Consider the following 16564-nt stretch of genomic DNA (forward strand, 5'->3'; position numbering starts at 1 on the left):
TCGACTTTCTGGGGGGCTCCGTGGGGCTGGGGGGGCTCAGGAACGGCCTGGTTTCTGCTCCTGGGGTCACCTCCCTTCTGGTTTCTGCTCCTGGGGTCACCTCCCTTCCACTGGTGCAGAGGATCCTCATCCCTGCGGATTAAGGGTTCACCAGGCTCCTCCCTGAGGCAGGGCCAGTGTGGGGAGGTGGGAGCCGTGGGGAGGGTCCCGCGGGGTCAGGAGTGGGTGGGTGGGTGCTTCCCCACCTCCGTCCTTCCCCACCTCCCTCCCTTCCCGCTGGTTTTCCGCTCGCAGCCACACGCACGGTGACTCACGCTGTAAAAATACTCCCCTCCCCGGGAAACTATAAACAGAAAATGCGCCTTGACTCACGCGCCCTGCGAGGGATCCGGGGCTGCAGGACCAACACCCCCGGGAGGGGCTGGGAACAGCCCCTGGGCCGGGAAAAGGAGGGGCTGGGGGCTCGCCGAGCACCCCCACACAGAGAGGGACACCCCGAACCCCATCCCAGTGCCCTGGTGCTCTGGCAGCCTCCACTCATGGCTTGGGTGGCTTTTTGGGAAGAAAAAGTCATTGTGGTGTAGCCGCAGGAGAGGGGAGGGGGCATGGGACACCCCTTAGGAGGTGTATTCCCATTACACTCGGGCTGGAAAAGCCTCACACCCCAAACTCACACACAGGGATCCCCTGGCAGCAGGAATTGATCCCCAGGATCAGGAATTGATCCCCAGGATCTGCCTGGCACCTGTCAAACTCATCACACCCGAGACTGCTGGGGCAGAGGGCATGGGGGGCAGGGGCTCAGGGGCACGTGGAGCCCCCCGAGCTCGGAGAGAGGCCTCGCAGCTGCAGGATTCTTCCCAGGTCACCGTCTGCCTGCGGGATGACTCAGGGGGGATTAGTGGGATTTGTCAGAGCGGGGAACATCAGGGAACATCGAAGCCGTGGGCCTGACCTCAGCCTTGTAGGGCCAGTCCTGCCCAGAGGCCCAGGGCCATGGGGGCACAGGGGACATGGGGCCAGCTGTGGCCAAATGACACTGGGGCCACAACCCAACCCCTTTTCAGTCCCCCAGCCAGGCTGCAGCCCCTGAGCTGAATCCCCAACCCAGCCCCTCAAACAATGGGGTGGAAGGAAAGGGGGGGCACTGGGGGCAGGGCTGGGGCTCATGGGCTGCACTGCTGGGGTGAGCTCTTGCCTGTGAAGCCCCTGTTGCCCCTCTGACCTGAAGTGGGGGGTGGGTGTGCTTGTTTTTGAGGGATGCAGCATCCCAGGATGGTGACATAGGGGTGTGGAGACCCCAAATGTTCTGATGTTGACAGGCAGAGTGTGGGGGAGCAGGCGTGGGGAAGACTCATGGTGCTGAGACCCGGGATTTGAGAGAGCTGGGATGTAGGAGACCCAGGTTGTGAAATCTGGGATGCTGAGCCTGGCATGTTGGAGTCCTGGCCTGTGAACACCAGAGATGATGGAGATTTGGGGTGTAAAGTCCCCAGGATGCTGGAGGCTGGGATAGGGAGAGCTGAGATGCAGAAAACCCAGATGCGGATATCCAGGACTGGGAGACTCAGGGTGTGAACACCTGGGACACTGACCCCAGAAAGCTGAGCCCAGGTCGTAAAGACTTGAGGTGAGAAGACCTGGGATGTGGAGCTCTGGGATGTGGAGCTCTGGGTTGCAAACCCCAGATGCTGAGCAGGGCTTGGGGACCCTCCTGCTGTCCCCTCTGGCCCCAGGCAGCCCCATCCCGGTGCCCTAGTCCCGGTGCAGCTCCCACCACAGCCGTGATGCTGGGGGATGGACACGGCACAGGGACAGGTTTCTTTCACCAGCTTTTATTCCAGCTGATTCTGTCGGTTCCTTCACATTTATTCAAAGGCACTCAGTGGCAGGGCGAGTACAAAATCAACAGTAAAAAGGGGGTGGGTGTGAGGGGGCAGCTGGGGGTGGGTGGGGCAGCGGCGGCTTCTCCTCCTCCTCCTCCTCGGTGCAGCCTACTTCTTGGCTGGCTCCTTGGCTTGGCTCTCCACGGTGACAGGGATGGTGATTTCAGCAGACTGGATGGCAGGTTTGGGCAGGGGAGCCTCCACAGTCAGCATTCCATCGGGAGACAGCGAGGACCGAACAGCCGTGGCTTCCACACCGGGGGGAAGGCTGGGAGGGGAGGAGAGGGGAGAGGAGGAGTCAGGGCTGCAGCTCCCACCCAGAGTATGCGATGCTCAGCCCCAAATTGCTGCCTCTCCCACTCCCAGCTTGGGTGAGCAGCATTCCCGGTCTTGCCAAAGGGCTTGGAGGGGGGTGAGTGGGTGGGAAAATGTCCCCAAAGGGCTGCATCAGGTGTCTCCTCCCCTCCCTGGTACTTACGTGTATTTTCGGGTGAAGCACCTGGAGATGAAGCCGTGTTCATCCTGCTTCTCCTCGTGTTTGCCTGGAAGAAAAAACCCAGCGATGGTTGGAAGGGGCCGGCTGGGTGGGAACCTTCCTGCCCCACCCCAACACTTGAGAGGGGCTGATTCTGCCCATCCTGGGGGGATTGTTTGCCATAATATCAGCCTGGAGCAACTTGGGGGAACCAGGGGCTGTGGGGCTGCTCCGGGTGCATTCCCCAAATTCAGGCAGAGCAAAGTGCAGTGCCAGGAGCTGGCGGTGGCCAAAGGGGCCCAACGGTGGCCAGCTGGCCCACAGCTTGGCAGGGCTGGAGACTGAGCACCCTACTCTGCCTGGGGCTGCACCCCAAATTCCTCTGGCTGGGGAATTGCCCCCATTCCATGTGGGCACCCCTCATCCGGCAGGAATCACATCCTGGCCTTGTGCCACAGGTCTGGGCTTTGTCACAGCATCCAGGGCGCTGCCAGGGAGTGCAGGGGAGGACCCCCGGCTCCTTCTGGGGCTGCAGCCGGGGGGTTCCTCCCTGTGTCCTTCTGGGCAGCAGTGAGGGGTCAATATATAGGCCTGGGAGATCTCTGCACTCAAATGCACCCTGAGACTGAGCTGTAGCGCTGGGCCTTCCTCTGTGCCTTGATTTTCTCTTTCGCTTTCCCTTTTTCCTCTCCTCTCCTCCATCTCCTGCTTTTCCTTGCCTCACTTCCCATCCCTTACTCCCCCCTTTTCCCCCCGCCAAGCTCCAGGGCCGCAGCTGCCCCACCCCGAACCACCCCACAGAGCCCCACCGCAGCACCCACCGGTTATCTCCACGATGTTATCCTTGGTCTTGACCACCAGCTCCTCGGGTGCGAAGTGGTTGACATCCAAGGTGACCTTCCAGCTGTCGGCGGTCTGGCGGATCTCGGAGATGCCGCTGCTGAGCTGGCGGCTCAGCGCCTGGCCGAAGGGCGAGCCGGGCGCGGGCAGCAGGGCGCTCTCCCGGGGCAGCAGGCGGAAATATCCCGGCCAGGCGCTGCCGCTCGGCCACTTGTACCAATCCTCGGGGATGTGCGGCATCCCAAAGGACTGGTCGAAGAGGCGGCTGCCATGGTACCAGTCGCGGAAGGGATCCCAGCTGGGGCTGCGCAGGAAGGTGAAAGGGACGCGGCGCTCGGCCATGGTGTGTGAGCTGCCGGGGGGGCTGCCGGTGGTGCCTTATGAAGAGGCTCGGGGGTTATTTTTAGCCGGGCCGCTCAGCTGGCTATTAATGGCAATTGCGGCAGCCCCGGGGAAGGGACGAGAAACTTTCCCCCGGGCTGGGGCGGCCACACGCAGCCGCAGTGGGTGGGTGGCGAGGGAAGGGGAGGGGGCTGGCAGCCTGCAGGGTCCCCCTTGCCAAGGAAATGTCCATCCGCCTTTCGTCGCGAGAGGCTCGGCCTGGTTGGGAATGATGGATGGCGCTTGGAGCGGCTCCCGGCCTCTCCCGCCCGCCCGCCTGCCTGCCCGGAAAACAATCCGCAGGATGCTGCCCCGTGGTAGCGTGAGAAGGGGGCTGGGGCTGGGGCTGGGCCAGCGCCTCGGGAATGGCGGGGTGAGTCAGTGCAGGAGGCCGTGAGTGGCTCTGCTCTGCGTCACCGCCAGCCAGAAGGTTCTAGAGCCCCCCAGCTCCCCGTCACCTGCGGGCCAGAAAGTTCTGGAGCCCCCCAGCTTCTGGTCACCCACTAACCAGAAGATTCTGGAGTCCCCCAGTTTCTGGTCACCAATTAGCCAGAAGATTCTGGAGTCCCCCAGCTCCTCATCACCCACTAACCAGAAGGTTCTGAAGCCCCCCAGTTTCTGGTCACCACTAGCCAGAAGGTTCTGAAGCCCCCCAGTTTCTGGTCACCCACTAGCCAGAAGATTCTGAAGCCCCCCAGTTTCTGGTCACCACTAGCCAGAAGGTTCTGGAGCCCTCCAGCACCCCAGTGGCCCCAGGGTTTGGTATCCTGATGGGAACCCGCAGCACCAAGTTGGGGTGAGGATGTTCCTGTCCCCATGGAGCCCCACAGGGCTGAGGAGGGTCTTGGAGGTCAATGGGATTTGGTGGGGCTCACAGGACCTGATGGGGGCCAGTGGGGGTCAGGCTGGTGGGGCTGGGTGGGACCGGGAGGGCTGATAATGATAATGGGGTTTGGGGAGCTCTTGGGGGCCTTGGGGTGTTGGAAATGATACAGATTTTAAAATGTTTAACTGATTTTGGTCACGGGTTTGTTAGTCTTTGCCCAGGGGGAAAGGAATTGGAGTTTCTTTTCAAATGGCTCATTTCCCTGGGCGAGGCCTGATGAGTTTAACACCTACACAGATCGGGAGATACACAGGAAATTATGACCATTAACGACCATTACCCCTGAACATCGTTGCCTGGGGTGTCGGAGACACCTGGTCTGGGAAAAGATCGATAAGAGAACAAAGAATGAGGCCCTGAATAGCATGGAAGGTGAAGGGATCAATAACCAATAGGAAATCAAACACTAGGAATTGTGCAACCTGGGACCAATAAACATGAAATTAATTAATTTCTCTGGGTTTTGTCTGTATAAGTGTGTGAAAAATCCAGTAAACAACCATATGTGATGGAAGGATTTTCGCTGCACAACCCAGGCAATGTGTGGATGAAATTATTTCTGTTGCACATCCTGGCCAGAACAACACCCTGACCAGAATAAAGCAATGCCTTGATTCTTTAACACTAAAATATGTTGTTGGAGAGGTTTTTTTTCCCCTCAGTTCCGGTCTGGAGGGGACTCGGGGTGCTAGAAGGGACTGGGGGCTGGAAGGGGCAGCACCCTCTATTCCAGATGAATCTCTCCACACAACAGGCACCCAGGAAGGGATTCCCATCTGGGGTCAGCGTGGATGACCCCCGGGAGTGTGGGGGTGATGCTGCAGCAGGGAATTTGGGGTGTCCTTTGCCTGGTGCTGGCTCTGGAATGGCAGCGAGGGGGAAGGGGCTGCGGAGAGCTGAGCCATGTGGGGCTGGGGGCTTCATCCTGCGGGGGCTGGGGGGGGAACCGCGGGAAGAGGAGGCACTGCGGAGGGGAGGGGATGTGGGGAAAGGAGAGGAATGTGGGAGGGAGGGGAGAGATGCAGGCAGGAATGCAGGGAAATGGGAGGGATTCAGGGAAATGGAGGGGATGCAGGGAAGGATGCAGAGGAAGATGCAGGGAGGGATGCTGGGAGGGAGGGGAGGGATCAGAGGAGGGATGCAGGGAGGAATGGAAGGATTGCAGGTGGGAATGCAGGAAGGCGTGCAGGGAAACGGGAGGGATACAGGCAGGAATGCAGGGAGGAGCAGGGAAGGATGGGAGGGATCAGGAGAGGGATGCAGGGGGTAGGAATGGATGGGAGATTTGCAGGCAAATGGGAGGGATGCAGGGAGGGATGCCGGGATATGGGAGAGAGGGCAGGGATGCAGGGATGCAGAGAGGGATGCAGAGGAGGAAGCAGGGAGGGATGCAGACAGGATGGATGGGAGCTGGCAGGCTAAAGGGAGGGATGCAGGGAAGGATGCAGGGAGCCAGGAGGGTGGTGAGGAGACAGGGAGGATGCAGAGGGAGATGTTCCCAGAGGGTTCCCCCGCCCCACAGCAGGATCCTCGAGGGGATCAGACACAAAACTGCCGGTGCTGCTCCGCATGGAGTCAGAGGGAAGAGCAGGATGGATCCGCAGGGAGCTGGGCGGAGGGAGAAGGATAACCCTGCCGCGCTGCCGGCAGGAAGAAACCTCTCAGTGCCCAGCAGAGTAATTTACAATATATACTGTATATTTATTATAATTGCACCAGCTCACGGCATCTACAGCTGTACTCACAACCCAGAGAGAGAGCGCACGCGCGACAGGAAAATACTGAAGTATTTCTACAGAGTATTTGTTCCAGTTGGCTCCCTCCGCGGCAGGAGACAGAGACTGTAAAAGAGGAAGACTGGAATTTTTCCCTGATGTGCTGGCTGGTCCGCGGCGCCGCTGCAGTCGGGTCTCGGGTTTTTGGGAGCCGCGGCCCCACAGGGGCTGCAGGGCTGGGGCTGCGGCCACTGGGGAAATCCCCCGCTGCTGGCTTGGGTTCGGATTATCTCAGGGGATTCCCCCATATCCCAGCAGGGTTGGGGGGTCCAGTGGTCAGTCTGAGCTTCCCGTGGGGCGAAATGGGGCTCGGGGGCTGTGGGGCAGCAGCTGGAATTGCTGGGATGGTTTTCAGAGCGCGCCGCTCGGGCTTTGTAGGGTTGCCGGGGGAGCTCATGTCCTCCATCTCCCCAGGCTCCAGGAGAGCAGGACCCTTTGTGTTCTCCTGTCACAGTCACATCCAGAGCTGCCACCCTGCCCGGGGCTGGCACATGGGGACAAACTGTACCATGGAGTGTGTCCCCTCCTTACCTGCTCACCCCATTTCTATCAGCTCTGCTCGTTCAGGCTGGTGGCTTTGCCAGCAAACGGGTGGGACACCCAGGGGGTGCCACCCATCACCGCCCAGCTGCTGGGATTTACCTCCAAGGCTGGTGAAACCTCAGCCTCGGGCTGAGCCTGGTCCCAGGTTTGGGAGGTTGACCCCGCAGTGCCCCTTCGCTCCCATCTCTGCCCTCCCGGCACCTCTGGCTCATCGGGCCACAGCTAACGAGGCTGTCTCATTAGAGCTGAGCTGCACTCCAAAGGATCCTCCCGATCCCGGCTGGCTGGAAACCAGCGCCAAGCGGGACGGCCAAAGCCTGGCTTTGCATCCAGGGGCAGCAGGTTAATTCGGGCAGCTGCTCTCCCACCCAGGGAGGCTCATCCCCATTGTCCCGCTGCAGCCGGCCGGAAAACGCGGGGCCACCGGGATTAAACACCGACCGCCCCGGGGGGCACGACTGCCCTCAGCGCCTGGGGGGCTTTTTTTTTTGGGAAATCAGCAAAATCCTGCAAAAGCGGGGCTGTGGGCCAAACCCGAGACCCTCCTGCCTCTCTCTTTCCATAATTCAGTTAAAAAAGCAGCCACTTTTCCCCAGAGCAGGAGGGGACTGGGGGCTGTGAGCCCAGGGGTGGGATAGGCCATGCCAAAGCCAGAGGATGGCTGGATGCAGCCCAGAGGTGGAAAACCCCTGCTCAGCCCTAGGCCCTGCAGCTCTGTCCTCCCGGGGGTGACAGCTCGGTCCCTCCAAACTGGGTGGGTGGGTGGGTGTCAGGGCTGGCTCCTGAGCTGGGACAAGCAGCGTTTTTCCCTGGGTCTCCTTGCTTGGGAAGAGACTTGTGGGCGCTGCTGGCTTTGTTCGTCCATGGCTCGGCGTGTGCTCAGGTCTGGGGGGATCCCAAAATGTTTTGCAGTGGCTCTGTCCCCCATGACACCCTGGGGACAACTTCGCTGGGGGAAACGGGGTCTTGCTCACCTCTGGTTGGCATCACACCCTCCAGCTGAGCCTGCACCACCCCGCCCACCTCCCCGGGATACTCTTGTGCTAAAAAACACTCAAACCAACCCAAAAAAGCACAGGGGGTCCCAGGGGTGTCCCCAGCCACCCCACCCGCTGGCCCCAAGGTCTCTGCAGAGCATTTGTTCCATCGCTCCGTGCTCGCCCACCCCACCCCGCCCCACCCCGGCACTCGCAGAAATAAGAAGATATCCTCCCCTTCCCCATCCCGACCCCCAAATCACCCCGGAGCGGGGGGAACCGCCCCCTCCCGGGGCGTTGCAAGGACCCATTTGAGTTCCCGTCCGTGCTTTCCCCGGCTGCAGGGTCCATCCTTAGCATCCCCCGGCTCCTTTCCACCTCCCCGGTGGTCCCGTCCCTTCTGGGGGCGCAGGTGGCATGGAGGGGGCAGGGCTGGGCTGTCGGGGGGCTGCGGCCGGGTGCCGGGGGGGCTCAGAAGCCGGCGCTCTCCGAGCTGCTGCGGCTGTTGTAGCTGGGGCTGCGGCTGGGGCTGCGGGAGCGGCTGGGGGGGCTGCGAGTCCGGCTGCGGCTACGGCTGGAGCTGTAGCTGTCGTAGCTGCGGCTGCGGCTCCGGCTGTACGAGTAGGTGCTCAGCGAGCTGGAGGATGAGGGGCTGGGCCGGTAGTAGGGGATGGGACGCTTGCGAGCGCTGCGAATGGAAAAGGGAAGCTGAGTCAGACCCCCCGCAGCTGTTCGGGGAAGGGGGTCCGGCGCTGGACCCCCGGCATGGCCAAGCATCCACCCAGGGCAGCCAAGTGTCCCAGCGGCCGGGCTCAGACCGGGGGTGTCAGGATGCGGCCACCCGGCATCACCTCCCCTTCCATCTATCCATCCATCCCTTTCCTCCTCCCCAGCCCACTCCCCCGGGGTGTTAGTCCTGGATTAGGCAGCGTCGAGGGCAGAAAGTGAGCAGGTTAATGTGGCTTTTGTGTTTCCCAGACACCAAAGATTGAAAGCTGCTGAAAAAGAGACGTTCGGGATTAGCGGGAGGCGAGCTGTGGCCCCGCCGGCGCCTGAGGATGAGGAGGGACACGGGGAGCACGGGGACAGTGCGGTGGGGGGACACAGGGGGCAGCGACATCAGGAGTCGGCCCCTTGTCCCTTCTCCCAGCCTGTGTTAGTGGGACCAGAGAGTGGCTGAGTGCCGAGGGCATCCTAAGGTGTGAGGAGACACAGAGGGGTCCAGGAGGAAGAGGAGGAGGAGGAGGAGGGGGGAAGGTTACCCTGGGAGCCAGGCTGGCGGCGATGCTCTCCGAGAGGGACCTTGGGATGAAATGGAAAAGGAGAAGTTGGCATCACTGAGGTAGGACCACATGGTGGAGGGGGATGATGGGAACTAGGGACAGGGCAGGAGGGCAAGGAAAAGCCCTGGGGCTTCTGGCTGGGCTATGGGGCAGCTAAGGCGTGCTGGGGGTGTTTCCCTGGCTGGCCCCTCCCCACAGCATCCTCTACACCTCACAGAAATGGCTCTCCTCCTCCTGAACACTGAGCAGAGCTGGGTCTGCCACCCCCATCCACCCCAGGGATGGTGACAGGGGTGGAGTTGACAGTCCTCACGGTATTATATTTTCCACCCCCCGCCATCCCCCTGGGGACATCCTGGTAAAACCAGGATGGAGCAGAGGGGATGGAAAACCAGCCAGTGGCACCTGGGCTGGGCTGGGAGCAGTTTTCCCAGCCCATGTTCTTTCCAGGGCATCCATCAGGGAGAGCTGCGGGGAGCTCTAACCCGTGGCCTCCGCAGTGTTCCTCTTGTCCTTTCTCCTGTCCTCCCTCCTGACAACTCCAGTCCAGCCCAGGCAAAACAAAATCCCTCCCACAGCGAGGCAGAGCTGATTTCTGAAAATCCAGCCCCCCCTGATCTCCCAGCTGATAGTAGGAGAGACAAATAGGTCAGGAAGGAGGTAATCTCGGCTCGGCACGGCCCTGCCGCCAGCGCTGCATCTTAACGAGGTGCTACATATGCACACAGTGTTTCGTCTGGCACGAAATATTGCCTGTCTTACAGCTCAGGATCCTGAGGCAATAGGATCCCAAGGAGGAGAAACCAGCTTTTGGAGGGCAGGAGAGACGTGATTGCGGATGTGCGTACTGCTGGAATATGCACAGGCGGATTAAAATTAATTCCTGTTTTCATGCCTCGAAATAGGAAGAGATCAGAAGGTCACAGTATTGGAGGCAGTCTGGTTATCCATCTGTCTGGGCCAGCTGATTCAACCTCAGGGTTATCTATCCATCCACAGGGCTGCTTCTGTCCATCCGTCTGTCCATCCATCTACCTGTACATCTGTCCATCCATTCATCTATCCATCCACTCACCCATTCACCCATCCATTCAACCATGTGTACTTCAGTCCATCCGTGCATCCATGCATGCATGCTTTTATCCATCCATCCATCCATTTGTCCACCCACCCACGCACCCTCTGGGGTCAGCTGACAGCAGAGCTCAGCCCCGGAACATGCCAGTGGCCATGGCAGAGGCTTTGTCACATGCCAGGACCCACCTGGTGATCCTCCTGGGCTCCATGAAGCTGGGGGAGTCACGTCTCCTCTTCCTGATGGGAGAGTAGCTCCTGGAGCGGCGCCGGGCGCGGGCGGGATCGGGATCACCGTGACGTGTTCGGGGCTCGTTGTCCTTCTCTCTACACCCCGGGGAGGAGGAGGAGGAGGGTCAGAGAGTGGGCTGGGGTCTCGGGTGTCACGCAGGGACACCCTGTGACACCAGTTCCCTGCAGGGGTGACACTCCCAGCTGGGGCTGGCGTTTCCAGTGTGACCTAGTGACCCCTCCCCGAGCCCCTGGGCAGCCGGGACCACCCTGAGCCGCGATGGGCTCTGAGCCCACTGCTGGCGCCCGCGGTGTCCCCCGTGCCCCTGTCCCCCCGTGCCTGACCTGCTGGCTGGCTTTTTCGGCGAGGGCGAGCGGGAGCGGCTGCGTCCTGCTCTCTTGTCCCGGGAGCGGGAGCGGGACTTGGAGAGGGAGCCGCTGGAGCTCCAGGAGGTGCTGCGCTGCCCGGGGCTGGGGGACGGGCTCTTCCTCCGCTCCGAGGCGTGCCGGGAGTGCTTGGCTGACGACTCCGAGCTGCTGTTGGGCCGGCCCCGGTGGTGCCGCTCCTTCACCCTGTGAAGGCAGATCCCAGCACCGCCTCGCACCTCGTCTTGGCTGGCAGGATGTCCCCACGGGAGCCAGGGACTCCAGGTTCCCGCAGGGAACACCTACATGACGCCACTTTTTGACTGGGCTACATCCCTGATGATAAAGCACAGGGCTTTCACCCGCTTGGGATCCTGCACCATGCAGCCATCCAGGCACTGCCCTTCGCAGTGCGGTAATCCCTCGCAGGGATGGCCCTTCCCAGAGTGTGCTAACATTGACCACTGTGGCTCTTCCCCATCCCCATCTTCCCTATCACCATCCCCATGTCTGTCCCCATCCCCATTCCCATCGCCAACTCATCCTCATTGCCATTCCCGTGGCTGTCCCCATCCCTGTCCCCATCTCTATTCCCATCTCCATCACTCGGGCATCCCAACCCAGCCCTGCTCCCCAGCATAACCCCCAGAGCTTTGCCTGGATGGATTCCTGGTGCCCTCAAGGAACTGCACCCCAAACATCCCAGCCGAGCTCCCACATCCCGACAGAGATGACAGGACCCCATCCCGGGGATTCCCTTACTTCTTGCCATGTGCGCCGTGGTTCCTGTCGGGGCCGACCGGCGGGTGGTAGGGGTGGGAGCCGGCCGAGCCCTCCGAGTCGCTGCTGTAGCCGGCGGGGCTGAGCGGCGGCGGCGGCTGCTCCCGGGGGGCCGGGGGTCGCCCCTTGCTCTGGCCGCGGTGTCGGGACGGCGGCGAGGCACTGCGGGAGCGATGCCGGTGGCCGTGCTTGGCCCGCTCCGGCGTGGGCGACCGGGGGCTGCGGGCGCCGTGTCGGCTGCCCCGGCTGCGGGGGGACGGCGGCTCCGTCCTGCCGTGAGCCCGCGGAGAGGGGGACGCCGAGGCTGGCCTCTGGCAAAGGGGGAGAGAGAGAGAGAGAGAAGGAGGGAGAGGTGGAAGGGGGGAAGAAGACAAGAAAGAAGGAGAAAGGGGATTTTAACGGGGGGCGCCGGGCCGGGGGCGCAGATCACAACGTCAATGCACATCGCATAAGGCAGGCTACACAGACGCTACTCTGCACCTTCCTCTCGCCCTCAACAACGTGGGTCATGCAAACCTCCGCATGCAAAACGCCAAAAAAATAGAACTCAACTTAAATCGTAATCAAAACCCAAAGGAAGGGGTGGGATGGGAGGAAAAGAAATAAATCCAAGAAAGCCCCAAGTCGTCGGGGAGGGAGAGCTCGAAGGGAAAGAAACAACCCCCCCAAAAAACACCTGGAGAGGGGATAAAGCAAACCCTGGTGCCCACCCGCCCCGACCAAGAAAGGGGAAGGGAAAAGGGGGTAAAACCCAAACGAAGGGAGGAAAATGGGGAGGAAAAAAAAAAGGAAAAGATGAGAGGAGGGAAGGTGGGGCAGTAAGGGGAGAGTAAATCAGACTGAGCCGAGGGGAAGGGGTCGAACCAAAGAGGGCTGGAGGTGACGGGGTCTGCTCACACAGAGGCATGCACATATATAGAGATATATGTTCCGATACGTGTAGTTTTTATCGATAGTACGGCTTTCGGCTTAAAACAAATCCAGAAACGAGGAAAAAACGGCACAGAGCGACAATGGAGGGCAAGGCAGGGGAGGGGGCCAGGGGGCGAGAAGGCATAAAAGAAACCAACAAAAAAGAAAGAAGAAAAACCATCCAAATCAAATCAAATAAAGAAAATTTAAAATTAACAAATAAAAAACAAAGCAAAACTTCACAAATGTCCTCGTTACTGAGATAAACGAATGGCTCTTCCTGGGACACGCATTGAGCTGTTAGCTGTGACTCTGCAGGGAACTGCTAAGTCCTCATCAGCACTCAACACAGACTTTGCTTTCTGCTTCCTTTTTTTTTTTTTTATTTTTTTCCATTATATGCTTTTTTTTTTTTTTTAAGTCCCTCTTGGTTAACATCCACTTACCAAAAAAGTGGCATTTCCTCCTTTAGTAGGTAAGGTATGAAGAGAAGGGAAAAGCGGGGCAATATAAGTGCATCATTAGATTCACAAAAATGCAAGAGAGAAAGAAAGAGCGAGAGAGGAGGAGAGACAGAGACAGAGCCAGAGAGAGGAGAAATAAAACAAACCAACTCACTTCTCCTACGGGGAGGGGAAACCTTGGGCCACCACCGTGGCCAAGCCCTGAGCCAGACTCTCACTGAGACCTCAGGGGATTTTGCCCTGAGGCTCCCAAATATCTGAGGTCCTCTGAGCCACAAACGCTGCCTGGGTGTTTCCCCCATCTTTGCAAACACCACTAGACCAAAAGGATGGGTGGAAATGGCTCCGGTAACATCAGCCCTGACCAAGCCATCAGACCCTGGCTTGGGTGGCTTTGGGGTCTCCTTCCCCTCAGACACAGCCCAGTGGAGTTCCTGAGTATCTTTGGAAGGGTGAATCCTGCACAGAGAGTCACTGAGGCCAGCTGAGGGGATCAAGGGGGGTTCAGGGATATTGGGATGGTCCCAGGATTGTGCCACCATGCCCAGGGCTGGTGACCCCAATTCCTGGCTATCACCTTACCCCAAATACACCTGATCAATGAATCCTTGAGGATGAAGTTCTCTCCACCCATCCCACTGTGTTCTAAATGCCACTTTTCTCCCTCAAAAAAGAAAGGGGCAGGGTAAAGGGTTGGGATTCTGGAGACCACCACAAAGCTGCTGCAAAAGGGACACAAGACTTCGGTGTCCCTGAGCATCCCAGACTGTTCCACACTCCATCACCTCGTTGTCCCCATGGATAAACCAATCCCTCCAGCCACAGAGCAGCAAGCTGATGCCAAAATGGGGGGGGAGGGATTGATTAAAAATCTGTGGCTGATGCAGTGGCTGCAGCGAGGGGGAGGCTGGCAGTGATGATCAGCCCTGCCCAGCCACCCTGCAAGGACTGGGGGACATGGATCTGCTCCAGGGGGATGCAGCAACCCTGGAATGGGAGATCAGTGGAGCCCATGCCCAGCCCCGCATCCCAGGAGAGGAACAAAAAAGCAGAGAAGATGAAGAAGAAGAAGAAGAGGACGATGAAGAAAGAGAGGAGTTTCCTCTTTCCCAGGGTGGCATTTTGGCACTGGCTGACCATGCCACGGGCTCACACTGCAGGGTTTCCACCCAAACCCTGGAGTCTCCTGGCCAGGCAACAAAGGTAAAAGCATCCCAAATAAACCCAAACTGGGAAAGAGCCGGCCTGAAAGGGAAAGCACACACTCTTGTGGGGATGGGACAGCCAGGGCTGGGACTCTGCCCCTCGCAGACCAGGATGACCTGGACCTGCCTCTCTCCAGGGAGGAAGATTTAAACCTTTCCCCACTGCAGCCTCCCTCAGTATTTTCCCTGAGTTGGGTTTTTTGACCCAAAAAGAGGGGCTAAACCCACACATCTCCCCAAATTTCTCACTCCTTGCCCCATCCATCCATCCATCCCAAACCCCCCTGTGCCCACTTCTACCCGTGGCCAATGCCCCTATTTCTCCCTAATTATATTTGCCTTAATTACCCAGCCACTAATGGGGGAATTAAAGGGAACAGCCGTGCTCGGCCCCTGAATGGAAACGAACACAAATTCAGAGGGCTGAAAGACACAGAAATGCATTCTACCGACAGCACGAGGAGACGGGGAAGAGAAAAGGGGGGAAGAAAGAAAAAAATATTACGTGGAGAGGGCAAAAAAAAAAAAAGAAAAAAAAAGAACATAAGAGAAGAGCATGGCTTTGCAGCTAACTGGGGAAAACCATACAAATAAAAAAAAATTATATATAGCCACCAAAAAGAGACAAAATGAAAGAGGGACAGAGAAGGAGAGTGAGAAAGAAAGAGAAAGAAAGTCAGAAAGAAAGAGAAAATAACATTAAATCAAGCTACGGTGCTTTTCAACAGGCTCATCTGCAGAAGTGAACGTGCAGAGGTGGACAAAATACCTACCTTCGGAATTGGCAGTGACAGGAATGCAATAATAAAAAAAGAAAACAATAATCTCCACATTTGGAGGGCAGAATGGGAAAAAGACAAGGACTCTTTAGTACGGCGATCCAGACCCCTCGGCTAATCCCGTTTGCTTTGCTTAGAATTTTTAAAATTATTTTTAAAATTGGTCTCTTTAGCTTCTAATTTTTATTATCTTTTTTTTTTTTAATTTTTTTTTGTTTGTTTTTCAGTGGAAAGGCTGCGGCCGGCCGCCGAGCGGGGTGGCCGCGGGGGGGTGGCTGGTTGGTGTCTGTAACCCGATCAGGCTGCGGTTCAGTCTTAAAAAGTCACTCTATAACATGGCAAAGTCCCGGATAACATGCAGGGAAGGCGATGGATGGATGGTGGGACACGGTGAAGGATGTTGGGTTGTGTTGGCCCAAAGAAAACCGGAGAGAGAGAGGGGCTGGAGGGTGCGTGTGGGCGAGGAGGAGGAGGAGGAGAGACCCAGGAGGAAGGCTGGGAAGGCAGCAGGGATGGATGGAGACAGGACTGGGTATTTAAAAGGGAAGGCAACGCCGCGCAGCGCCCCGGGGCACCCCTGGCTCCCGGCGGCTCTGGGGGTGCTGGGGTGGGCACGCTTCACCCGGGGGATGGGATCAGCCCCCAGCTTTTGGGGGGTCTGCAGGAGGTGGGGAGGGGGCTGGGTGCTGAGGATGCTCAGCTCTCATCCTGTCGGGATGCAGGATGTGGGATAACCGCAGGGTGATTGGATAACCCAGCACCCAGCGGCCTCATCCTGCAGCTGGGGAGGAAAAGCATCCCCATCCAGCCGAGGACACCGGGCAGTTGCCAATTGGAGGAGGAAAAGGGCAATTCGATCCCTTTGCAGTGTAGAGCTGCTGGGTTCTCTTCCCTTTTAAATTCCTTGTTCAAAATATAGAAAATGGAAGTACAATGTTCAGCGCTTGTAAATATTTAGAAAACACATCAGGTTTTTTGGCGGTTTTTTTGTTTTGTTTTTTGTTTTTTTTCTTCTCCACATTAACACACACAAAAGCAAAAAAATCTAGAACAACACGACGACGACGGGGTGGGGGGGAAATAAAAATAAGAGAAATATATATCGTTTGCATTTCTGTACATCACAAGGGAAAAGAAAAGAAATCATGAGAAAGGAAACTAAAACAAGGGGGCGGGAAAAAAAGCACGTTTCATTGCCCTTCCCTCCCCCTCGTCCCTGCTTCTGCTGAGCAAGAAATGGAAGTGTATATTACCGTTTGGGTTTTTTTCAAATGGGAGGCTAAAGAAAAACACAGATGGGATTAAAAAGAAAAAAAAATAAAAAATAGAAACCAGAGAGAGAGAAAGAAGAGAGAGAGAGAGAGAAAGAGAGAAAGTTGTTGGAGAAAAGTCCCGCTGGTGCCGGGGAGCCAAGGGAGCTCCTGGGCGATGCTGGGGTGGGCAGGGGGAGAGCGGGGCGAGCCGGGCACCTGGGGGGCAGTGCCTTGGCACCCGAACCCCCCCACGCCCCAGCCAAAACCACAGGAAAGAAGAAAGCAGAGAGGTGCCCCGAGAGGTGGGCAGGGTGCTGGGTGCTGCTGGGGGGTGCTGGGCTGGGGAGGGTGAAGGGGATGTGGATGTGGGGCTGGGGGCTCCTGGCCCCTTTTGCCGGGGAGCCCCTGGCCCTGCAGGTTTTGGGGTGTCAGTGTTAGGTGCTGCCAGCCCGGG

The 16564-nt window shown here is 58.4% G+C and overlaps 2 protein-coding genes across 8 annotated transcripts in view; both read right to left on the bottom strand.

Annotated features, from left to right (window-relative positions):
- Positions 1–1819: 1819 nt before the first annotated feature.
- On the bottom strand, positions 1820–3653 carry HSPB1 (heat shock protein family B (small) member 1). Its single transcript, XM_085078497.1, has 3 exons — positions 3183–3653; positions 2365–2428; positions 1820–2154 (listed from the first exon to the last, which is right to left on the bottom strand). Exons 1-3 carry the CDS (start codon positions 3541–3543, stop codon positions 1995–1997), a joined length of 585 nt encoding a protein of 194 aa, XP_084934623.1. The 5' UTR covers positions 3544–3653; the 3' UTR covers positions 1820–1994.
- A 2492-nt stretch (positions 3654–6145) lies between these two features.
- Positions 6146–16564, bottom strand: part of SRRM3 (serine/arginine repetitive matrix 3) — a 36461-nt gene continuing 26042 nt past the window's right edge. For 6 of the 7 annotated variants that reach the window (XM_085078102.1, XM_085078098.1, XM_085078101.1 and 3 more), the window contains 4 exons: positions 11480–11808; positions 10697–10924; positions 10310–10447; positions 6146–8451 (listed from right to left, as the gene is read on the bottom strand). In XM_085078102.1, coding sequence (XP_084934228.1) covers positions 8235–8451; positions 10310–10447; positions 10697–10924; positions 11480–11808 — 912 coding nt within the window. In that variant the 3' untranslated portion in view covers positions 6146–8234. Of the gene's footprint in view, positions 8452–9025; positions 9066–10309; positions 10448–10696; positions 10925–11479; positions 11809–16564 lie in introns of all 7 variants that reach the window. The other variant, XM_085078097.1, reaches the window with a different exon arrangement.

Source organism: Lichenostomus cassidix, chromosome 19 (genome assembly GCF_008360975.1).
Source record: "Lichenostomus cassidix isolate B80296 chromosome 19, HeHo_3.0, whole genome shotgun sequence".
NCBI classification, from domain to species: Eukaryota; Metazoa; Chordata; class Aves; order Passeriformes; family Meliphagidae; genus Lichenostomus; species Lichenostomus cassidix.

What these genes read in the sequence shown, in the direction of transcription:
- HSPB1 (XM_085078497.1), bottom strand. Translation starts at nt 3,543, where the DNA reads ATGGCCGAGCGCCGCGTCCCTTTCACCTTCCTGCGCAGCCCCAGCTGG. An exon ending in TAACATCGTGGAGATAACCG is followed by an intron (nt 2,429 to 3,182) that starts GTGGGTGCTGCG and finishes TTTTTCTTCCAG; the next exon opens with GCAAACACGAGGAGAAGCAG. An exon ending in TGCTTCACCCGAAAATACAC is followed by an intron (nt 2,155 to 2,364) that starts GTAAGTACCAGG and finishes CTCCCCTCCCAG; the next exon opens with CCTTCCCCCCGGTGTGGAAG.